This window comes from Enhydra lutris, unplaced genomic scaffold, assembly GCF_002288905.1.
Source record: "Enhydra lutris kenyoni isolate GAN:26980312 unplaced genomic scaffold, ASM228890v2 scaffoldscaffold3, whole genome shotgun sequence".
Lineage (NCBI taxonomy): Eukaryota > Metazoa > Chordata > Mammalia > Carnivora > Mustelidae > Enhydra > Enhydra lutris.
The window spans coordinates 72,993,447-73,018,736 of NW_019154087.1; the positions used below are offsets into that span (position 1 = coordinate 72,993,447).

Sequence of the window (25,290 nt, forward strand, 5' to 3'; positions counted from 1 at the left end):
CATAGCAAAGATGGAGCAAATGCTGAATTCCCACCTTCCTTCCAAGTTGTATGTGAGTAAACTGACATTCTTTTTATAACCGATTTATAGCCAAAATTATTCCCTGTCCCAGTTAAATAAGGGTAAGCGCTGTCTAAAAGACTAAGCCTACTGTATGCATTGCTGTCAAGGAGATGAATGGGATTCTAAGAATAGCAGTGGGTCTTGGCACATAACTTAAATCATTTTTTAGTCATTACCTACAGTTCCTGAAGTTCTTTCTTCTGATCAATGCATAGGAACTAAGATAAATTCATCTCTCTCTCTCTCTTTTTTTTTTTTTTTTTTGCCAACTGGATCTACCTTTCCAGCTGACCTGCTACATGTGACCATCCAGAACTACCTCTGCACTTCTTTAATGTCTACACCGTACAGGCGACGAAGCCGCAGGGGAGGAATTCTGTAATTTTTTTTTTTTATCAGTACTAAGGGCAGCACTGCACGGGGGCATGGGCATTGGTCACAGTACCCAGAGTCAACTCCATCATGCCCTAATGTTGGCAAGTGCACTTCAGGAACCCTGTTCACGCCACTATGGTCTTTTCATTTTCATAACTGTAAATGGGACAAAGATCATCTGTGACATATGTGGGTATGAATGTATAGCAACACCCTTAGAAAACAAAGAAAGGCTAATTGTTGACGGAGGGGGGGGAGAAAAACAGACTTTCAGTGGGAAAGTCTGCCACAAAATATGTTTTGCCACACTTAATTTTCTGACATTACATATTTCTAGCCTGAATTTCACTGTGGTAAGGGCAGAGCCTGCAGATACCTTGGCTCCTATAACAGAGTGTATGGACTGAAAAAAGAATTTTTCAGAATTTTCCATGTAAGATTCTGGTTCGTTAAAGTCCTCTGGAGTAGGAATAAGTAAGAATAGTACAAGTTGTTAAGTTTAAAATAGCTAGCAGGATATTCATTGCAATTTTTTCAGAAATCCTCCTTTGCCCTTTTCCAATTACTACCTACCTCCAGGGTAACCACTGTGCTGGCTTCTGATACCACAGATGAGTTTTGTGTGTTTTTGAACTTAAATATAAAGAAAATCACATGGTGTCTACTCTCTTATGTCTGACTTACTTCACTCCATGTCTGTGAACTTTGTATACATGACTGTGTGTAATGGGAGTTTGTTCATTCTTATTGGGATAAGACAGTAGACTGTGGGAACATGCCACAAAATCCACCAGACTGCTGAGGGCACTTGGGTCTATTTCTGAACTACCCCTAAGAGAGCTCTCAAGACTTCTGTGCATCTTTTAGTGACACACCTACGTATTTCTGTTTGGTTTATACATTAGGAATGAAACTGCTGAGGCAGAGAGTACATTATGTGTTCAGCTTTAGCAGATAACTGCCAGTTTCCTAAAGTGGTTATACCAATGTAAACAACCTTTTAAAAAACATAACAAAAAAACTGGGCGTAACTCTTTTGTCAGACAGTTAAGAGAATGGTTAACTGTATTATAGAATGCCCATATGATGCGCTCTGGGGTACGAGGCAGCAATAATTATGCTGTGAGGCACACAGAAAATGTCCATGATACACTATTTGGTGAAAAACATAATGAAAACAAAACTGGGTATAAACTTATATAAAAACACTCATCTGTTCTGTGAGAAAGGTATAATTTTTCCATTTTTAAGAAACAGGTATAACCGACATATAATGTTGTATTAGTTTCAGCTGTACAGCATTTGATCTATCGTGAAAAAATCACCACAGTAAGCCTAGTTAAAGTCCATCACCATGTGTGGTTACAAACTTTTTTTCTTGTGATGAGACCTTCTAATATCTGCTCCCTTAGCAACATTTAGACACGACCACAGTAGTGCTCGCTGCAGTCACACTATATGCTACATCCTATGGCTTATAAGTGGAAGTTTGTTCCTTCTGACCCTTTATTTTCCAAAAACTTAAAATGTTACTATTTTCATCATTAAAGCATCACATCTACGATCAACATAACTAACTGGAAAGAAGACTGACAATAAATAAATCTGTCATTATGCAAAAAGGTTAACAGTAGATGTTAGATCAAATTCCTCACCCGGACAAAAGAACAGAGGTAAGTTATGAACTGCAGACACATACTGGTACTATAATGTGTTAACGAGAAGAGAAAGTAGCGAATCTTGAGTTAGAGTACTTCTCTGTCGTCTTAAATGGGAAACAAAGGGCTATAAGAGTTTCTGTTAAGGATTTTTAAATTTTTTATTTTGAGATATATATAAAAAGAGGGAGACAGAGGGGAAGACAGAGAGGGAGAGAGAGAATCTTAAGCACGCTTCATGCCCAGCATGGAACCCAAAGAGAGGTCTCATGACCCTGAGATCATGACCTGAGCTGAAATTAAGAGTCAGACACTTAATTAATTGACTGAGCCACCCAGGTGCCCCAGAATTTTTTAAAACCTCTTGACCTCCTATCTCCATCTCGAACTATTACAGTTTTTCTTGCTCTGACCCAATAATGCCATTTCTTACCTCTGCATGAGGAAAAGGTGGTTCCGGGAGATACACCTTAGTCTGTTTGTTGTGACAAAGCCTTTTAAAGAGGAAAAGCAAAAGAGCCTGTTAGGTAGGGCGCCCAGGGCATCTGTTGCCACCTAGTGGTAGCAATGCAAACACTAACTACTAAAGGTTACTTAAAATCTTCCTGCTTGCCAGTCTCACTGTGACTAAAAGTCAGCATTTACAGAGTATTCAGAACATAAATGTCTTGTGTGCATTTTTAAAAATTTTAAAAAGATTTTATTTATTTATTTAACAGACAGAGATCACAAGTAGGCAGAGAGGCAGGCAGAGAGAGAGAGGAGGAAGCAGGGTCCCTGCTGAGCAGAGAGCCCGATGCGGGGCTCGATCGTAGGACCCTGGGATCATGACCTGAGCTGAAGGCAGAGGCTTTAACCTACGGATCCACTCAGGTGCCCCTTGTGTGCATTTTTTAACTGTTAAAATTCCTTAACACATTTTTGCCTTAAAAAGTAAGCTTGTCATTTTGGAATAGTTTTAGATTTACACAGAAAAGTTGCAAAGACAGTCCAGACTTCCCTTGTGCCCTATACATAGTGTTCCCTTCATGTTAACATCTTACATAACCACGATCCAAGTGGGGAATGAAGAAATTAATATTAGTGTATTACGACCAACTACATTCCAATTTCGTCTGGATTTTACCAGTTTTCCCACTAATGTCCTTTTCCCGTTCCAGGATCCAATTCAAAGATTCCTATTGCATTTGTTGTGATCGCTTTTGAGGACAAAGTGACAGACTTTTTTTCAGACATACAACTTGCCGTTTTGCACACCCACTAAGCAGCACTGGTAACTCAAACTGGAGAGCAATGCAGTATCCCAGCTCTGAAGACACTGTGAATGTTTTAGGTACTATGCTCTTTCTCGGCCAGATCTGACATTTAAAATATGGAAATGTCTGAAAAAAGCAACTGTGGCAAAAATTAACAACTGATAACTTAAGAGCCATGGGTGTTTTGGCATTTTTAAATGTTACAAAAAATATATGTAGTGATGTATGTTTGTTAGTGCCCATTTGTGAGAATTCTACTAAAATAGTAGTATTAAAGTATTCAACAGTTCTAACAGATACGACTTTTAGGGAGTAGTTTAGGACTTCAAGGTTTGGGTTTTATATTAACTTCATTAGTGCAATTTATTATTTAATTTTTCCTACGCTTCCCTTTCTTTAATGTCGATTAAAAAAATCACTTTATATCTTTTTTGGAGGAAGATACTTGTGGAGGGTTACTTTATATTATATAGTTCTAAGCAGGAAGATAAAACTCTTAAACTCAGGAAGAGAGACAATTTTAAGATCTTCATTTAAGGTTTCTTAGATTGTTGCAATGGATATTATGCTGCATTAGTTAGCATCAATATAGAAAACCAAAGTATTTCTGTCAAAAACAAAAAAGAAATGAATCAAAAACAGAAAACTAAATGCCTTGTGGTATTCTGGACTAGATCCTGGGACAGAAAACAGACATTAGTGGAAAAACTGCTATAATCTGAATAAAGACTAGAGTTCACCTAATAATAATATGCAAATGTCCACTTCCTAGTTTTTTTTTTTTTTTAAGATTTTATTTATTTCTTTGACAGACAGAGATCACAAGTAGGCAGAGAGGCAGGCAGAGAGAGAGGAGGAAGCAGGCTCCTCGCCAGGCAGAGAGCCTGATGTGGGGCTTGGTCCCAGGACCCTGGGATCATGACCTGAGCCTAAGGCAGAGGCTTTAACTCACTGAGCCACCCAGGTGCCCCCACTTCTTAGTTTTGGCATGTGTAAATGGCTCCATAAGATGTTAACATTAGCAGAAGCTAAATAGAAGGTATACAGGAGTTCTCTGCACTCTCTCTGCAACTTTTCTGTAACCCCAAAATATTCCAAAGTCATAACTTTATTATTTAAAAAACAAAGACCTTAAAATCCAAAGTGCCAAGATGGGGAAAAAAATATCTGCAGAAATATAACAAAAGAGTAGAGTTTAGATAAACTGGTAAGAGAAGTATAACACCTCTAAATATGTAAAAAAAGGGACAATTTACAGAAGCCAAAAAACTTTCTGGAAAGCAATTTAGATCTGTATAACGAACATTAAAACATATTTATAATCTTTGTTCCAGTAATTTCACATTTAGTAACTGACTTAAGCAGAAGATGCAGTCATTTATACATAAAAATGATATTAATTGAAGATTTATTACTAAAAGGAAAAAACTGGGCAAAGCCTGTCTGTCCAACAGTAAGATAATAGTTAAGAAAATTATACAATATACAAATAAGGTACAAATGATATAATAATGCAGTCATGTAAAAACTATGTTTTTGAACATTTTATTTTTTATTTATTTTTAAGATTTTAATTTTTTTATTTGACAGAGATCACAAGGAGGTGGAGAGGCAGGCAGAGAGAGAGAGAGAGAGAGGAGGAAGCAGGCTCCCCGCTGAGCAGAGAGCCCGATGTGGGGCTTGATCCCAGGACCCTGGGATCATGACCTGAGCTAAAGGCAGAGGCTTAACCCACTGAGCCACCCAGGTGCCCCTCAAACATTTTATAATGCTCAACTATCATATTGAAATTTTTAAAAGCAGGATCCAAAATTAAATAATCAGCATGACGCCCGTACAGAAAGAAAAAAAATCCATCAAACTGCCAACAGTAATATTACTTCTGGAGTGGGCTTATGGGTTCAGTTTTTTTCCTCTGTAACCCACACTGTTTTCTATAGTAAATGTGTTTACACAGGTATTAGAAATGAACAAATAAAAAGATCCAGAAACACAAAATGACCTATATTCTCATGGTCCTGCCTTCTCTCCCATTAGATATTCTGATAAGAACAGCACACAGTGGGGGAGGGGAAGCCTAGGGGAGCACACCAGCCCCTGGGCCTCACAGGGCTGGCCCTGGAGTTTTTTTTTTTAAAGATTTTATTTATTTGACAGACAGATCACAAGTAGGCAGAGAGGCAGGCAGAGAGAGAGGGGGAAGCAGGCTCCCCGCAGAGCAGAGAGCCCGATGCGGGGCTCGATCCCAGGAACTTGGGATCATGACCTGAGCCGAAGGCAGAGGCTTTAACCCACTGAGCCACCCAGGCACCCCCCTGGAGTTTTTTATTAAAGATCTGGATGAGGAAATTCAGTATATGCTGACTAACTGCACAAGTGATGCTTAGGGTGGACTGCTAATTATTCAAGATTAACTTCCTATGTTGGGGGAGAAAAGGATAAAATCCCATAGGTACCAATAAAAATGACAGTCCTAAGGACAAACATGAATAACACACACAGGGAGTAGAGAAGCTTGTCTGAATCGAGTGAAAGAAAAAAGGACCCTGACTACAACTAAAAGGGGAGGGGAAAAAATGCCCTTTTAAAAGGTGGAGGGGGGGAGGCAGTACATGGAACAAGTTATGACAGAATGACATACAAATTCCTTTTTCATGAGGAACTCAGTAGAATACTGTGTCTATTAGGCTCCCACACAACAATGGATTAAATACACCGGAGTATGTGTCATACCCCCATCTAGAAACTCCACTCTAAGGTACTGTTCAGTAGACTGTAAAAGTTAATGTATTTTCCCATCCCTCCTTTTTTTTGGCCAGGCGAGTTAGATTCAGACGTGCATCTAAATAATTCAAATAGGGTTCACTGATTTCATCCTGTACAATCATTTACCCACATTAGGACTAAATCAAATAATTTCCTACTGTAATAAAACTTAATTTTGTCAAATATCATGCTATTGAAATGAAAAAAAAATCCAGCCTTTCTTATAAGATTTGGTGTTGTAAATTCCAGACAACATGAGCTTGGGCTTTTTTTGAGCTTCTAGAATGTGTCACTTCACTTTGTAACAGGCAGAGGGTAGCGTGTGAGAAGATAAATGCATAATATTTTTGTCACTGATTTTGAAAGAGCTGGCTGAGTTTAATCTTTGTCTTTCATCCTTCTCTCCTTGATAACTATTCTTCTACATCCTAGCAATATAACAGACTTGGCTTTCATTAATACAATTTTCACATCTCAGACATAGAAAGATAACAAAACGAAAGTCTCATAATAATGTGAGGAAAAAAACCTATTTCTATTCTTTTTCTAATTAAAAAAACTTTTTACATTTTCATTCTTATTATTCTTGTATTGAGTCATGGAGAAGAACACAGACATACCATTCAGCAAAAATCTGAGAAAACTCAAGTGAACTGTTGGCCACAGGGGAGATGAAGTAGAAAGGGATATTGGAGAGGCCGGCTGAGTCAATGTACTGATACAGACATTCCAGGAGGTCATAGATCACGCCAGAAGGGTAGCAGGGCACCAGCACGTTTCCTCCATTCCGGACTGTCAGTGCTAGAAAAGTTGAAGCCAGAGAGGAAACAAGGGCATTAGAAGAATAGTTTTATAAAGGTAGAAGGAAACTTTAAAAATGTTATTTGGATTTCTTTCATTTTCCTACTTCTGTTCATATAATTCATTTCCCATGGATAATGATCTGCTTCTTTTGAGAAACAGCAAGGGGGTGGGAGAATACAGAGGCTAACCATCAGCTGGGTTTTTACTGGATATCTCAGTCCCTGGGAACAGGATGTGCAGTGAAGGGTTTGGGTTTTAAAGGTTACCAATGGCAGCCAAGCTTCAGGAGAGACCCTCCAAGCTCCTTCTCTTTTTAGCTCCTGCTCAAAACTTTGCTGGATTTGTCTCTGTTCAGTCTGACCACTGCTGAATGACCTATAAGGAAATAGGCCAAGTTTTTCCGTTTGACTCATTTTAGTGGCATTTTCTTTCATTAATGTGTTATCTGTAAGAAAATCCTTCATACTTTAAATACTTAAAACAAGTTATCCAATAAGGGAATTGCAACTTATGGGAATAATCATATTAGAAGTTATACCTGGCTAAAAAAGAAAAAAAATCAAAGTTCTAAGTTTGTTTTTTGTTTGGTTTCCAAAACAAACTGGTATATTGGATCCTCCCCCGTTCCCATGTTTGACACACACACTCTCCCAAACACTGTACCCCGAGCACTGGTTGACTTGCCATTACAAGAGTATGGTAGCGTGGAGAGAGAAAGTGGTCAGGGCTCCAGAGGCCTGACTCTACTCCCGCCTTTGTTATAAGCTATAGCATCTGGTTGGGCCTGTTTCCTGATTGGTTATGAGAGGACTGAACTAGACCAGAGGTCTTTAAGCTTTAGTGTACATGAATATTGCCAGGGATCATGTTGAAAATGCAGCTTTTCTTCTGAGTCTTTCCTCTCCCCAGAGAATCTGATCTAGAATCTAGAATTACTAGATCTGTGGCAGGGCCTCCAAACGGCATCTTTAATTAGTGGCCCCACTGATCTTGAGGCAAGTAGTTAGTGTGGGCTTTGAAAAACAGTAGATTAGCTTAAGGTTCCTTTCAGATCTAAAGTTCTCTGAGTCTAGGATTCCAGATTATAAACAAACAAACATACAGATCAAAAATGCTATTGGAGACAAGCCCAATAATTTTTTTCAAGGAAGAATAAACTGTGTCTGGTTTACTATCAGCAAACAACAACAAACTATGATGATTGGCATGGGCAAATGAAATGTCAAAGGATACTGCCTTTCACGTAAATGTAAGATGATGACCATTTCTTTTCCCCAGAGCAGAGGTGACAGCACTTACAGTTGCTAGGGGTGGTCGGTCTGAGCTCAGTAACCCCTCTTTGGTAACTGTCATGGACTGAAGGTCTGTGTCCCCCTAAAATTCATATAGTGAAGCCATAACTCCCAATGTGATGGTACTGGGGGGTGGGTGCTTTGAGAGGTAACTGGGTTTAGATGAGGCCATGAGGGGACAGCTTCTAAAGATGGGACTGGTTCCCTTACAAGAACAGGAAGCGACACGAGAGTTGCTTTCCTCTGCCAACCGAGTTCTTGTAGGCATCTACAAGCCAGGAGGACGGCCCTCACCAGAGCCTGAACATGCTGGCAACCTGATCTCAGACTTCCGGCCTCCAGAACTATGAGAAATAAATGTTGTTCAAGGCACCCAGTCTATGGTGTTTCGTTACAGCAGCCCAAGCTAAGACAGTAAGCAACCTATACTTTTCTATAAAGAAAGGCAGGATTTTTAGATTTTACTAACAATTATATCCAAAGAAACAAGTATTTCTTCTAGGTAGCAAATACCCCACAGGTCTCTCCCCCAAATTCAGTCTTCTGTCAAAGAAAAAAATAAGACCAACCAAATATTGGTGGAAAAAAATGATCTTTTCAGTGTCTCGCTGTTATGAATGCAAAGCATTTACAGTCTTTTCTGTGCTATTATTTGCAAAGCAAAGATGCAATTCTTCCCTTTTTTGACAGCTGCTACCTTGTGTGAATGCCAGTCCCGTCCCCAAATCCCACCACAAAGCAAGAAGAATAAATAAGAATTTTCAACGTAAGTCAAGTGGGAGAACGTTGAGTATCCGTTGCATAAAGCACTTGAACTGACTCTTAGAACAGTCATTCTGACATTCCTCAGATTTATGTTGCTTAAGAATTGCTTCTGCTGACAACAGCAAGCTTTGAAGGACAGGCAAGACGGGTGAAGCAGATGGGGAGCAAAGCTTTGAATGGGGTTGGGGGGGCATCGGTGGGTGGGACTGTGAAGGGAAGGACCACATACTACTGAAGCAAGGTATCAAAAAAGTAAACCTAGAACACCTCATCCCATTCACGGTGCGAGCCAGCCACGTACCCAGATTGCTGCAGAACTCTCCCACCATGCCATCCGGGTTCGCAGTGGGGATCTGGGTCAGGCCTGTCAGAATGAGAACGTCGCTGTTTTTGAGAGAAGCTTGATCCATGGGCTGAAAAAACAGAGAGAACTCTGCTTAGTAATTCAAAAAGAAATGGCAAGTATAAGTAGTAAAGGGAAAAGAGAATATAGCCATTGCTCTGTGATCAAATCATTGTCATGTCCTCTTACTTCCTCTAATGAAGTCTGTTCAGTGAACAGCAGTTGCCCAGTGGGGATGAGGACAGACCACGGAGGGATGAGGGAACTTTACAGAAGGATAAAAGAGTTCCATGTCTCGACTGGTGTGATGATCACATAATGTGAAAATTCACAGAACTGTATAAGATCTTTGGGTTTCACCACATATAAATTTTACCTCAACTAACTTAAAAAAACAAAACAAAAAACAAAAAACAACCGGGTGGCTCAGTTGGTTAAACGTCTGCCTTCGGCTCAGGTCATGATTCCAGAGTCCCAGGATAGATACCTCCTCAGCGGGAAGTCTGCTTCTACCTCTGCCCCTCACCCTGCTCTCATGCTCTCTCTCACTCTCTCTTCAATAAATTAAATCTTAAAAAAGGGGGCGCCTGGGTGGCTCAGTGGGTTAAGCCGCTGCCTTCGGCTCAGGTCATGATCTCAGGGTCCTGGGATCAAGCCCCGAGTCAGGCTCTCTGCTCAGCAAGGAGCCTGCTTCCTCCTCTCTCTCTGCCTGCCTCTCTGCCTGCTTGTGATCTCTGTCTGTCAAATAAATAATCTTAAAAAAAAAAAAAAAGGAAAAAAAAAAGAGCTTTCCATCTCAAATTTCTAGAATGCTTTGTTCTTTTCAAACTGCTATCTCACACATTATCAGTGGTGGGTCTCCAACTTGACTGTGTGCTAGAATCACCTGGCGGGTCTGCCGAAACATGGACTGCTGGGTGCCAAACCCAGAGTTTCTGACTCAGGTTTGAGGTGGGCCTACGAATTTGCATTTCTAATGAGCTCCCAAGACACGCTCCTGGTGCTAGTCTAGGTATTGTGCTTTGAGAACCACTGCACCGTATAATCTGATTCTCAACACAACTCTGCAAAATGAAAACAAGTGTAAAAACTTGAAATAAACACACGAAATAAGTTTACATTATGACAATGCAAGCTGGGACTCAGAGAGCCAAGGCGATTTTCCCAAGTCTCCATGGCAGAGGAGCCAGGAAGAACGCTGAATTAGGAACTAGAAATATAAAGGCTCACTCCCATCCCCTAGTAAAGCCATGGGACCTCAGCTACGGCTCTGAGCTGGGCATATAGATCACACATGGGCATATTTGTTGACCCATCTTCCTTCCCTGATTTCTAAGAGTCTCAAGAACTAATATACACAGTCTTCTTGTAAACTGTGAAGTCCCACGGGGCACTATTATGGGATACTTAGGATGTCATATTTTTATTTTTACTTGGCACAATTTGAATTTAATTTTGATTGTCTCCAAAGCACTTAAAAAAAAACAAACCACTAACTATCTTTTCCAAGGAAATCAGGATTCAAACTGAAACAAAAATGCAGACCCGTGGATTGAGATGCTGGAGCTATTTTGTAACCCATCTTCTCCTCATTGTCATTTCACATACTCACTGGAATGTAAGAAGAAAAAAGCCAGAAACCCAGTTTAGTAAGAAGCCTCATACCTCCTTTCTCTGTTCCACCCAGATTTTCAAATAAAGAAAACTCCAAACGGTAGCACAGCAAAGACCCATCACCTGCAATGTTACCTGAACATACGTGCCTTTTGATGTACGTTCTTTTAGCACTTTATATAAACCCGGATATAGGGGCTCATTATTTTTAAATAACAGGATTATAGTTATATAAGTTGCTTTATAACCTGAGAAACATTTCTTTAATACGAAGGCTGAAAAGTATGGTTGTGACAGCTATACGGAATAGATTCTAATTCCTACTTGCATGGATGTACTACACTAATGCATACAAGAGCTTTTCCACTGCTTGGGCAGAACTGATCTATCTGCAGTTCTCTAAAAAACACATATACATTCACTGTTTCCAGAGAAGGAAGAAGTACAGGACGGTGGTTTATAGTAGATGTGCAGTGAGCCTGGAGAAGTGTGCATATGTCAAACAGAAGGAACCGGAATAGTGACAAAAGGGATCAAACTTTGTTAGACGGCCTATTTAGAAAAGACAATCATTTTGTAAGAACCTTATTAGAACAAGCCAACAATGATCCACAGGGCTGATGGTGAATTCAGAGGGTCTAGGAACCCCCTAAATAGTATATACAATCTTTGTGTGCCTATGAACACTTTCTCACACATTTGATTGGGTTGTCATATGGGGCTGAAATGAAAACATATAATGGAGAACAAATGTGCCCCTGAAAACATTACCTCTGAACCTCAGCCATCAATGCTGCCTTCCTTTGAAAATTAAATGCCCATAGTAAAAGCCAAAAGCAGTACTACAATATGAATACTATGGAGTTGGAAATTATGAGAACTAGTTCATGATCATGTCAGACTATGTGTTTGTTATTTTAGCCCTATACTTGGGACACCCTTGTTGTTGATTCCCAAGGCTACTACTATAAAGAATCAGCTTTAGAAGCTTTTTAGAGACACTCTCAAAACCAAGCTGACACCGCCAACATCTCCACTTCACTACCAAAGGGCAAATGTACATACTATTGGTGTCAATGGCAACTCACTGAGTGCTTCGAGTGGGAACATTTTGTTCCAACACACACAACAGAAAATTCCACTGTGTCCAAGATTCAAATAAAAATACCCTACAAAATTGACAGTCACAACCAAGCTTACAGAATAAAATTTTGAAAAACCCTAGGCCCAAGAAGGCTGTGGTCACTGTGTCCTCTGCTGGTGAATTTACATTGGACACTTTGCACAGAGTATGAGAGAAAGGAGACTCAGGCTCTAGGTCCTTGAAAGAAGTTTATAATCCAGTTGAAGAAAAAAAAATGTACCGTCAAAAAAGAGGATTTTGGGGCGCCTAGGTGGTGCAGTTGGTTGAGCGTCTGACTCTTGGCTTTGGCTCAGGTTCAACCTTAGGGTCGTGTGATTGAACCCTATGTCAAGCTCCACACTCAGCATGGCGTCTGCTTGGTTCTCTCTCTTCCCTCTGAACCCCCTCGCCAGTTCTTTCGCTCTCTCAAATGAATAAATCTTTTTTTTTTTTTTTTTTTTTTTAAGGAGGATTATTCAAAAAGCCATAGAAAACCTAATGTGAATTTCAAGAATTTACACTGCGTCCATGAAGGCCAAGAGGAATGCAGAGTAGAGGACCCCACCAGGCCAGGTGGGACCACTTATACAAGGCTTTCTGGCACATAAAGTTTTGCTTCCGGTTTTCTTTCTTTCTTCGGCTAAGGAACTTAAGTCTCCATTTAAGACAGCCTTTGGAATGCCTGCATGACACCCCTTCTTTCCCACAGCAAGATGTCCCTTCTACATATGCCCCTGTGGCCTCTAAAACTTTCTCTACCGGCACTAATCAAACAGCATCGTGACTGCCTATTTACTTGTCTGTGTCCCCAACATGCCTATGGAGCTCTCTGAGGGCAAGGATTTGGCATCCCTAATTCCTAGCAAAATGCCTGGCACACAAAAAATAGTAAACAAATATTTGCTGAATAAATGAATGCACAAAAAACATGGTCTGGTAGGAAATGTGAGAGCATTCTATAATGGGAAATAGTTCACCAGAAGTCAGCAAGATGAGAATCAGCAAGTCGACTTGGGCAGGAGGGCTGGAGACGGGCTGGGCAGAAGGCAGAGAAAGATAACCTATAGGTGTCAAGTAAATTTATTTGGCTGGAACGGAAAGTTTACTTTGGGGCTGAGAAAGAGATTAATAAAAATGAGGGAAAGTGTAACTAGTAAAGAACCAAAAAGGTCAGAGTCATGAAAACTGACAGAGTGGGTAGGAATAAATCAATAGTCTGAAGCAGAAGAGTGACCTTTTGGCAACAAAAATTATAGGTGACAGCTGAGGAGGGGGTAAGACCAAAAAGAGGGACAATACTCAGAAGTCCTCTATAGCAGCCCGGACATAGAGGGGGAAAAACTATAATTTTATAGAACTTGAGGAGACAGAAGCGGCAGATCCAGCAACATCACAGAAAACCGTTAATAGACAGGTGGGAATGGACCAGATATACTGGACAATGAACAAAATGAGACCTTGTCAGAAATGCAGACAAAGGGAAATCTGGACACAACGATTTAAAAGAATAAGGAGGCAATAATAAGTCTAGTGTTGGACTGTTGCAAATATTTGGGGGATAACAAAATGGATTATGAAAATAAAAGATAAAACAAAGGTACATGATAGATATGGAGATTTGCTAGGTACCTTTATCAAAGTATTTAACAAAAATGCCAGTTTGCTGGAGTGAGGAAAGTAGAGTGTGTCTAGGACCATGGCTGTGGGACCCCTTAAGGTAAATGGGGATGGAAGCAAGTAAATAACAAGCACACAATGCAGTGCAGAGCTTCTCTGCCTGTTAAAGTTGGCAGTTCGGGAAAGACAGCTTTTTGGTGCTTACACCCTATAATATGACAAAAGATCAAGCAGAGTAAGAAAACAGCAAGACTGCCTCAGAAGCCTAGATGAAAAAGAATTTTAGCAAGCGAATGATGAACAGTGTCAAACGCAGCTGTGAGATGCTGGGGAAAACGGAAAAGAGTAAATTTGGCTGGAGGCTGATGGCTGTTGGGCCATAGAAGTGAAACAGATCTAGGAGATAAAAGAGGGAGAAAGCCAGGTGCACAAGACTGAGCTGAGCAAGACGACAGGAGAAATCTCATCATGGGTAAGAAAGAATCCGGTGGTGAAGCAAGGAGAGAGTCCACTGAAAGCCTTTTTCCATATTAAAACTCTTCAAGTTTACTTAAAGGCAGAAAAGGAGGAATGAGTGAATGATCCAACGACCTACACTTCTTTGATGACAGAAAGGAAGACATAAACTTGAGATCACGAAGGACATCATCTCCAGCTTTCTAAGACCAAATCAAAGCCCGATCTCCTATGACATCTCACCAATCCCCCCAGGAAGGGGGAGAATCCCATGGCTCTTCCCAGTGGATTCCTAATCTGACAGGACTAACCACCTGCACCCTGAAGAAAAAAAGTCTTGCAGGTCCCCATCTTATTCCCCTAGTGTAACATCTATAAATGTAAAACCTACCCATCTTTGTTCCCCTTCCAGCCTAGTATATTCCACTGCCCAAAGTACGGTTTTAAGAGATGTCATTGACTAAGTGATGGAAAGAGTGATTGAATAAATAAGTCAGTAGCATACGTTATTTCTGAGAGAAGGAAACAGAGTTGGCCGTTGAACAACATGGGGTGGGGAAACCCGCCTGTTAACTTCTGACCATCGGTGCAAGGAAAGCTTCAACCAGCTGTGTTAAAGTCAGGGTTCTGTGGAAGCAGGAAAATGTCTTTCTTTTGACACTACATCCCCAGCTCTGCCTTGTGCTTAAGGCTGACCATGTGGCTTTAATTCCACAGTTCCATATCGGAGAAAGACAAACACTCCCAGAAACTTCGCAAGGACTAAACCTGATTGTGAGAGCCCTGTAAGGCCAGGCCTAGAGGGAGAAGCAGCGGCCTACAGATATCTCCCAGGGATATCTAGAAGGAAATTAATTTTACATCAGAAGACAAAGGAATGGCTGAAAATGCTGAACATGTACATCCACATGAAGATTTGGAACAAGTCACATATTTATTACAACAAAATAAAATACATTAAAAAACCCAAAACCAAACTGTAGAGCATCCAGATCAAAGCTCTGCATAAATAACAACAAAACACTTGGGGAATTCAGAGGGAAGAGAGAGAATATGAAAAACAAAATAGCGCAAAACAAACAAGCCTACCCAAGAAACTGCCTTAGCTCTAGAAACCTGATTCAAGGAGTCCAAATTTAAGATAATTTCTTTAGATTAAGAGAATATACATTTATTACTGCCAAAGTCTTTAAGACCTCAGGAAAACAAATCAACAGCTCATCCTGAACTCCCAAGGGAGAAGGATGAGGAAGGAGAGGCAGAGTGAATGCTAGAAGTGTGTGCCTCAAAGGAGACTATGATTTCATAGGCCAGCTATCAACCTTTTCCAGAGCTGACAACAAGAAGGAATTCCCATTGTGAACATCATAGGCTTCAGGGAATTGACTGAGTAGAAATTACAAATTAATTTTTTTAAAGATTTGATTTATTTATTCGAGAGAGAGCACAAGGTAGGGAGGCAAGAAGGAGAAGGAGAAACAGACTCCCCTCTGAGCAGGGAGCCCAACATGGGGCTCAATTCCATGACCTGAGCTGAAAGCAGATGCTTAACTGACTGAGTAACCCAGCCGCCCCACCAGTTAATAAATTAATTAATTTTTAAAAAGGATTTTATTTATTTATTTGACAGAGAGTGAGAGAGGGAACACAAGCAGGGGGACAGGGAAAAGCAGGCTTCCCGCTGAGCAGGGAGCCTGATGTGGGGCTTAATTCCAGGACCCAGAGGTCATGATCTGAGCTGAAGGCAGACACTTAACCCACTGAGCCACCCATGCCCCATCCCCACCAATTAATTTTTTAAATTAATTTTATTTCTTAAAAAAAGTTATTTCCAAGTTCTAACTCAAAAGAGATTCTCAGTCTGATACATAACAACCTGATACATAACAATGGGCTTCTGAGGGCTCTATAAATGTACAGTTGCCAAAGAAATGCAAAACATTGTGTAGGTGTGCGCATATATATATATATATATATATATATATATATATATATATAGTATATTATAGTCATTCTTTTTTCTTTTTTTAAAATTTTATTTAGTTTAGAGAGAAAGCATGTGAGCAGGGGGAGAAGCAAAGGGAGAATGAATCTTAAGCAGACTCAGCACTGAGTGTGGAGCCTGACGTAGGACCCAATTTCATGACCCTGGGGATCATGACCTAAGCTGAAACCAAGGGTCAAAGGCTTAACTAACAGCCACCCCAGGTGACCCTATTTTAATCATTCTTGCCAGATTTTCACCATCAGGCTTTTGGGTCCCTGGCCCACAAAATGTTAAGAACCACTGCCCTAAGGCGTAAGTTCCCATCCACAGCCCTTACTTTCCCAAGCCATCTCTCTTCTCATTGTCCCTCACAGCTACCACCCACCTTGCAAAGGAGAGAACTACTTGTCTTGGCCTCAAGGCCAAAGGTCAAATGGGAAGGAAACAGCGTGGTGACTGGAAGACCTTGGTCTCCTAAGTTTGTTGCCAGTCCCAAGAGTGTGGGGGAGTCCTCAAGGCCAGGAGGGCTGAAGCAGTGGGACAGAAAACTTTCTGGGTCTCTTTTAACAGTCAGAAGAAGTATGGGAAAAAAAGAAAAACAATAAAAAAACCAAACTCAAACCTATTATCAATAGTAACAACAACAACAACAGCAACAAAATGTCTACCACACAATATAATTTCTAGTATTTCAAATCTCAGCCTTAAATAGAAATCCAAGTCCTGTTCTAGATTAGTTTCTAAAACTAACCCAAAATCCTGTAGCTCCCCATGTCCAGGTATATGTAGTTTTGTTCTATTATGCCGGTGATTTTCACATCTAAACTCAATCCTACTCCTGAAGTGAGGCAGCATAGCTAGGAAGCTATTGAAATAATGTGTACCACATTGCTTTTTCAAACCATCATAATAGAAAAGTTGGTGTGCAAATATAAGTTCATAATCCACAAGCAAATCCATTAATTTGACTGCTAAGGCCAGGAAGGCTTGGGCTCTAATATTAACCAAAAGCGTGCACTAGTTACTGCTAACACATTTATGGGATCTACCCACAGCCACCATCTGTTTTGTTCTATTAGTTACCGTCTTTAAACTGTGTCTTGTGCCTTCTTTCTGGGCAGAATGCACATCTATTTGGAGTAGGTATTTTTCAGGAAAAAAATTTTTTTTTAACTTAAAATAACTTAAATGTCTAACTGTGAGAAAACAGATACCTTCTTGCATATCCATATGATGGAATACGATGCAGATATCAAACATGTATGGAATACTAATGAACTGAGGAGTGCTCATTACATAGTTAATGGAAAAAAGCAGAAAACCAGGCTGCAAAGAGTTCTCTCTTGATGGTAGGATTATCACAATTTTTATTGCTTTCTCTGAGATTTTTGTACTTTCCATAACTACTACAATAAATACAAATTAATCTTCTAATCAGAAATATAAGGAATAATATTTTAAAACAAAACAACAATTCCACTAGAGTTCCCAACAAGACAGAGTCAACACAAGCTGCTGGCTCTCTTCTAGAATCTAAGCTGAGAGAAAGCAAAGAAATAAGGGCATCTGACAATTTTGAGAAACTAAACCACCATCATGAATTCCTGAGGAAACCACGGGTGCTGGAATGGGGACAAAATGGCAAGCAAGAGCCAAATAGGGCTGGGCACTGCAGGAAAAATACAGGCTGGCAAGGAACTCTTTGTTCTTTTCTCTCTCCTCCATACTACCATTGGCAGACTGTGGCGGGTTCCAACCCACTGTGAGACAGAAAATACCAGAACAGTGGGGTAAGTATTTAAAAAAGGGATAGGTAGCCCTACCAGCCCTTCCTTGCTCCCTCATACTATGAGGCTAAGTGATATAAGACTCGTGGTAACAAGCAAGGAAGACAAATTTTGGGGAAAAAAGCAGTGCCTAGAGCAGAGGTACAAAAGATTTCCCTGAAGTCGAGGTAGTAAGAGCTGACAGGGAAATAAAACAAGACCACTAAGGAAAGCAACACCTACTAAATACAATAAGCTAAAAACTGACCCCACATGGAGAATGAATAAACCAGATGGGACAGTAGAATATGCATTAAAAAAGTCCACATACAAATAAAAATTAGTAAAATAAAAATGATTAAGTATAAAGAAAAACATTTGAAAATACTGTCTAAAAGTACAATCATTGGGCGCCTGGGTGGCTCAGTGGTTTAATCCGCTGCCTTCAGCTCAGGTCATGATCTCAGGGTCCTGGGATCGAGTCCCACATCGGGCTCTCTGCTCAGCAGGGAGCCTGCTTCCGTCCCTCTCTCTGCCTACCTCTCTGTCTACTTGTGATCTCTCTCTGTCAAATAAATAAATAAAATCTTTAAAAAAAAAAATAAAAGTACAATCATTGACATAAAGAATTCAACACATAGGTTAAAGAACAGTATGTATAGAGCCAAAGAATGAATTCATGAGCTGGAAGATCAAGTTGAGGAGTCCTTTCAGGAGGCTTTAAGAAGGAGATGGCGGGGGGAAAAGAGAGCAAGGTGGAAAACACAGTGTCAATACCTCTATACGAGAGGTTTCATAAGGAGGGAAAAAAAAAATTAACCAGAAGGAATAAATAGGGGCACCTGGGTGGCTCAGGTCATGATCTCAGGTCCTGGGATCGAGCCCCGCATCGGGCTCTCTGCCCAGCAGAGAGCCTGCTTCCTCCTCTCTCTGCCTGCCTCTCTGCCTACTTGTGATCTCTCTCTTTATATTAAATAAATACATAAAATCTTAAAAAAAAAAGGAATAAATAATTTTAACAATGATTAAGATTCTTTCTGTGTTAAAGGAAACTGCAAGATTTCTCAAAGTATTATACTGATAGAAAAAAAGTACACATTTAAGATACATCATAGTAAAAATTAAGAATACTGAAGACAAAGTGAAAATTCTAAAAGTAGATCGCATAAAGGAACACAAATCTAAAGGTCTTCGCAGTTTTTTTTTGTTGTTCTTTTTTAAGATTTACATTATTTTTTGAGAGAGAGGGAGCAAGCAGGGGGAGGGGCAGAGGGAGAGAGAGAATCCTCAGACTCCCTGCTGAGCTCAGAGCTCAACGCAGGGCTCAATCCCCAGCCCCTGAGATGGCAGAAGCCAGAATCAAGAGTTGGTTGCTTAAATGAGGGAGCCACCCAGGTGCCCCAGGGCTTTGCAGTTCTTAACTGCAACAAGGGTACAAGTGGAAAATGAAGAAATACCTTCAAAACTTTATAGTTCCAAAGTTCTTTTCCTTGAATTTTATATCTATCCAAGCTATCATTTACATGTGAGGAAATACTAAAGATGTTCTCATACTTTAAGACCTCATAAGGGTTACCATTTTAGGACTCTCTTGGTGAACATTCCTCAAGTATTCCTAGAAGAAGGAAAGTAAATCTAGAAGGACTATGAGATGTACGGGACGTAAGGTTGGGAAAAAAACCCCAAAACTCAGTAAGGTTCACTGTTGTCTATAATAATATATTCAGTACTCTACGTGCATTCTAAATAACCCAGAATTAAAATTCCAGACAGTATGAACAAGGTGGGAGGGTGGTGGGGTGGGGAGGAAGAAGAAAAAGATGGCAGAGACAAGAGGAAGACGTGGCTCTGGAGGGAAAGAAAAAGATATTGATAAGCTCAGGATACTCAAAGGAAAAATAAATTAAGGAAAAACCCAGAAGAATAATAATCAAATACATGTGTTCAAACTTACAGAAAGAAATCTGGCCATCTAAAAGAGGGAAGAAAGGATAGGGCAAAGAATAAACTAAAAATACCAGGAAATAAGATTGCAAAAATAAGCCCTCGATACAACAGTAATTACAGGAAATATAAATCGTTTCATTGGGGCACCTGGGGGGCTCAGTTGGCAGAGCGTCTGCCTTTGGCTCAGGTCATCATCCCAGGGTCCTGGGATGGAGCCCTGCATTGGGCTCCCTGCTCCCACGGGAGTCTGTTTCTCCCTCTCCCTCTGCCCCTCCCCCTGCTCATGCTTGTGCTCTCTTTCTCTAAAATAAATAAATAAAATCTTAAAAACAAACAAATAGTTTTAATAATCAAAAGACCCTCGTGGTTAAAAAAGAAAAAAGAATCAAGGCACCTGGGTGGCTCAGGTGGTTGAACGTCTGACTCTTGGTTTTGGCTCAGGTCATGATCTTGGGAGCCCTGGGACTGAGTCCTGCCTTAGGCTCCGCACTCAGTGGGGAGTCTGCTGGAGGATTCTTTCTTCTCCCACTTGCATGAGGGTTCTCTCTAAAATAAATAAATCTATCTAAAAAAAAAAAAAAGAAAAAAAAAGAAAAGAAAAAAATCCCTTACTATACTGTCTACAAGGGATTCACTAGAAAAGGATACAGAAGGAATGAAAAGAAAGGGATGGAGAAGAATACCAGGCAAATATGCAGTGGGGAGAAAGTCTTTTGGCTTTTAATGCAATTTTTTTTTTAAAAAGATTTTATTTATTTATTTGACAGACAGAGATTACAAGTAGGCAGAGAGGCAGGCAGAGAGAGAGGAGGAAGCAGGCTCCCTGCTGAGCAGAGAGCCCGATGCAGGGCTCGATCCCAGGACCCGGGGATCATGACCTAAGCCGAAGGCAGAGGCTTTAACCCACTGAGCCACCCAGGCGCCCCTTTTAATGCAATTTTGAAAGAAAAAAAACAAGCAACCTGATAAAACATAATGATCATGAACATATATACCTCTGACTACACAGCTTAAAAATAGAAGAAATAAAAACTGGTGAAAGTACACGGAGAAACTAATCAACAAACAACACATCCTTTCAGAAACTGGAAGCTAAACAAAGATATGAAAGACCAGAATAACACAATAAACTCAAATGAGTAAATACATATAGAAAAATTTTCATTCAACAGTGAATACAGTCTTTTCCAACATACACAGGACACTTAAAAAAACAGTGTTTCAATGTAACTTCAATGAATTAGTAAACTCTTATCCAAATGCAGGCAAGAAGGAAGGAAGGAAGGAGGGAAGGGAGAAGGAATTAAGAAAAGGAGAGGAAAGGGAGAAAGAAATTCAGAAACATTTAAGTATGACTTGAAAAATGTCTCTCATCTAATCCTAAGTCTAATCATATTTGATGGACTAGAAACAAAGAGACAAGCACTATAAAACAAACTTTGGCTACTTAAATTATGAACATTATGAAGGAAATTATGATATACTTAGAGATGAATGACAGAGCACCATGTATCAACAATTTAACAGAGTTAAATGATACCAAGAGAGAAACTGATAGCTTTAAGTATACTTACTGAAAAGCACAGAAGGATGGAAACAAATAAGGTAAGTTTTAAAAGAAAAGCAACAGAGTAAACCCAAAGATGGGAGGAAGGAAATAATAAAGGGCAGAAGAGAGAATAAAAATACAACGATCAAAAGCAAAAACTTATTCTTTGAAGAAAATCACTAATGCAGACATACTTACCAATCTATTCCAGGAGTGTTTTAAAAAGAATACATTGAGATCAAATACGGCTTATCCCAAGACTACAAGGACAGTTAAATATAAGAGAAGCTAATATTGTAATTCACTACATTACTGGTCTAAAGGAAAAATATCACATGATCATCTTACAGACTCAAAAAAAGCATTTGGTAAAGTACAACATCTACATTTGGTCTTTAAAAATCAGAAAACTGGGAACAGAGGAGAAACTCCTTACCTTGCTAGCTAAAACAAGGAGTAAGCCAGCTATCTAATGAAGAAGCTACAAAAGCATTCCCTCTAAAATCTAGTACAGACAAGGCTGTCACTATCAACACTTCTACTTGGGACTACAGTCTGTAGTTGGTAAGACAGGAACAAAGAAAGAAAAGAAAACAGGATTGGAAGAAAAGTGACAAAACTGTTACTTCTTTGCAGATAATATCACCATCAATAGATAAATATCAGAATATAAGAATTCAGTATGTTGTTGAATATCAGATCAATCAGAAAAATTAATACTGAGATGTTCTGCTCAGTGAAAGCTACCTCTCTCCTTCCATTTGGGATACTATATTTTTGTGGGCGTCAATTCTCTAACTCTTCCTTTTTTTTTTTTTTTTTTTAAGATTTTATTTATTTGACAGGGAGAGAGACAGTGAGAGAGGGAACACAAGCAGGGGAGTGAGGGGGGAGAAGCAGGTCTCCTACTGAGCAGGGAGCCTGATGTGGGGCTCAATCCCAGGACCCTGGGATCATGACCCCAGCCGAAGGCAGCTGCTTAAGTACTGAGCCACCCAGGCACTCTCTAACTCTCCATTCTTATTCAAGATCATTTTTTTGGGGGCACCCGGGTGGCTCAGTGGGTTAAGCCTCCAGGGATCGAGCCCCGCATTGGGCTCTCTGCTCAGCAGGGATCCTGCTTCCTCCTCTCTCTGCCTGCCTCTCTACCTACTTGTGATCTCTGTCAAATAAATAAATCAAATCTTTAAAAAAAAAAAAAGATCATTTTTCTTACTTCCACTTTCTATGGGTAAATGTTCCTGCAACTCAGTCTTTCCCCTTCAGCTCTTTACAGACTTTAAAAAATCTGATGCTCCTCTAATTTGCCTCCAGGTTTGCCATCACATCCAAGTTCCAGTTCTCTATTACCATCTGTCGCCAGTGTCTACTCAAATTCCTATTCATCATACCCACTACCCGCTCCTGAAATCAGAACTCCCGCTGCCAGCTCCACATCGACTGGATTAGTGTCATCATCACCATTCTCAGTATCATCTAAGCATGAAATCTCTGGCCTGTATTTTTCCTTCCCTGAGGACAGAAAGCATTCAATAAGCATTTGTTGAATTAAAGACCTGCCGGTGTCTTCTCTGTCACTCCATTCTTCCCATGTCAGGCTTAATCCAAAGCGCCACTCGCCTCTACTTATTAGCTTATGAGATCACAACAGCAGCCTATTCTTCCCAGCTGGGGAGATTCCACTCAAGTAGGTCAGCGGCTGGCCTTTCCTGTAAAGTTTAACTCTAAAGCACAATTTTGCTATTACACTGTGCAAGCGGCCATACCCAATCCATTACTAAATGCATGTGGTTCTACTGCAATAAGACATTATTTACAGATACAGGTGGCAAGCCAAACTTGGCCCACGGGCCATAGTCTGCTGACCTACAAAGCGGACTATTAAGTTTTTCCAAACCTAAACTTTTCTTATCCCTGCTAATTCAATATAGAATCCAATTATCTGGGTAAAAGAAAATCTAATTCATTATTTTTTTTACATACAACCCTGGTTACCAGCTAGAAATTAAAATTAATTACTTAGGTATGTTGCTCACTTTCAAGACCTTATTTTTCCTTTAAATTTACGAACCTTGGAAGAATAATTTACTGGAAATTACATCAGTAGTACTGTAAAGGCTTTGATCTAAGCAGGACAAATCGGAAGAGTTGGCAGCCAAGTAATCTTTCTGTCTTTTATGGAAGAATATATCAAGAATGATAGAAGCTGCCAATAAAGTATTTTGATTCAATGAAGCGGATTAAGATGACATTGATGGGCTTCTGATTTCAATAAGCGGGAAAGGCCTAGAATTCTGCTAGCTATAGGAAAAAAATAGCAACTTGTCCCCTCTAGACCTTAAGACGAAACTTGATTTTAAAAGAAGGTATGAAAAAAGCCAATACAAAGTGGTAGCTCAGATGCATCCTTTGTTCTAGACCTACAGCAGTCATTTTTCCCCTTCATATTAAAATAGGATATGGAAAAAAAAAAGTATTTTACCCTTTGCTAGGTCGGAGGTAGATTCAAGCAAATTGTGTGCTTTCTGTTTGTCACAATAAATCTGTGTGAAGGGCAAAAAGAAAAAAAAGGATATGGACTTCCCCAAGTTATCTATGTATGTACCCATCCATCAGCTGACATCTAATCTCTGCCCCTCCTTTACAAACATGGAAAGAATCAGGATTTATGAAATGAACAATAATATCTGAAAAGGAATAAAGAATACATTTGTAACAATGGTTATGTACTTAGCTACTTGCCAAATAAGACTGTTAACGAACAACCAACTTAAAATCTTCTAATAGCTTCCCTCTACGTGTTAAAATAAAACCCAGGGGCGCTTGGGTGTTGCAGTCAGTTGGACAGCCGACTCTTGGTTTCAGCTCAGGTCATGATATCCGGGTTGTGAGATCAAGCTCTGTGCTTAGTATGGAGTCTGCTTGAGATTCTTTCTCCTTCTCCCTCTGCCCCTCACACTCATGCTCTCTAAAATAAATAAATAAATCTTTAAAAATAAAATAAAGTTCAAATTTCTCATCATGATTGACAAAGTTCCACATGATCTGGCTTTGCGAATCTCATGGACATCCCTACTGACTGAACTCAGCACGCTGCAGTCACAACGGCCTCTCAGCTCTTCTGAACATGGATTCATGAACTGGGACTGTGGCTGTGGGTCAGATGAGTGCTTGATACAGAGGAGACCCTCAATAAAGAAATAATATTTGCTCAGTAAACGAGTGACCATTTCTGTTCTGTATCAGGCTATGGTAACTGCAAGTTGTGGAAAATCTCAGAATCCTGGAGATGAACCTAAAGACAGCAGGGTCTTACAGAGGAACTTGCAATCCTAAATACTAGGATGTGAAAAGTCTAACTTTCATGAAGAGGGTCTACAGAATACAAAGCTTCAGTTAAGCAAGACAAGCTCTAGAGATCTGCTATTTAACACCGTACCTAGAGTCAATATAGTATAGTACAAAAATTATCAAAAGGATGGACCTCATGTTTAGCATTCTTACCCTAACAACAACAACAACAACAACAACAACAAAGGATACATGTAGAAACCAAAATTAGTAAGATTTAAAAACAACTGATGAAGAAAGACAATTATCATATGATCTCCCTGATATGAGGAAGTTGCGAAGCAAAGTGGGGGGTTCGGGGGGTAGGGAAGGAAAAAATGAAACAAGATGGGATCGGGAGGGAGACAAACCATAAGAGACTCTTAATCTCACAAAACAAACTGAGGGTTGCCGGGGGAAGGGGGTAGGGGGGTAGGGTAGGGTTGGGTTATGGACACTGGGGAAGGTATGTGCTATGACGAGTGCTGTGAAGTGTGTAAACCTGGCGATTCACAGACCTGTATCCCTGGGTTAAAAAGATATTATATGTTTATAAAAAATAAAATTAAAAAAAAAAAA

General features: G+C 40.0%; 1 protein-coding gene across 1 annotated transcript in view; it reads right to left on the minus strand.

Moving 5' to 3' along the window:
* The window catches only part of LOC111156103 (integrator complex subunit 9), a 106,592-nt gene that overhangs the window by 12,263 nt on the left and 69,039 nt on the right, over window positions 1-25,290 (minus strand). The window contains exons 9-11 of the mRNA XM_022516720.1: window positions 9,281-9,392; window positions 6,739-6,919; window positions 2,530-2,590 (exon numbers count right to left, since the gene is read on the minus strand). Of these exons, the coding sequence (XP_022372428.1) occupies window positions 2,530-2,590; window positions 6,739-6,919; window positions 9,281-9,392 (354 nt within the window). The remainder of the gene's footprint in view (window positions 1-2,529; window positions 2,591-6,738; window positions 6,920-9,280; window positions 9,393-25,290) is intronic.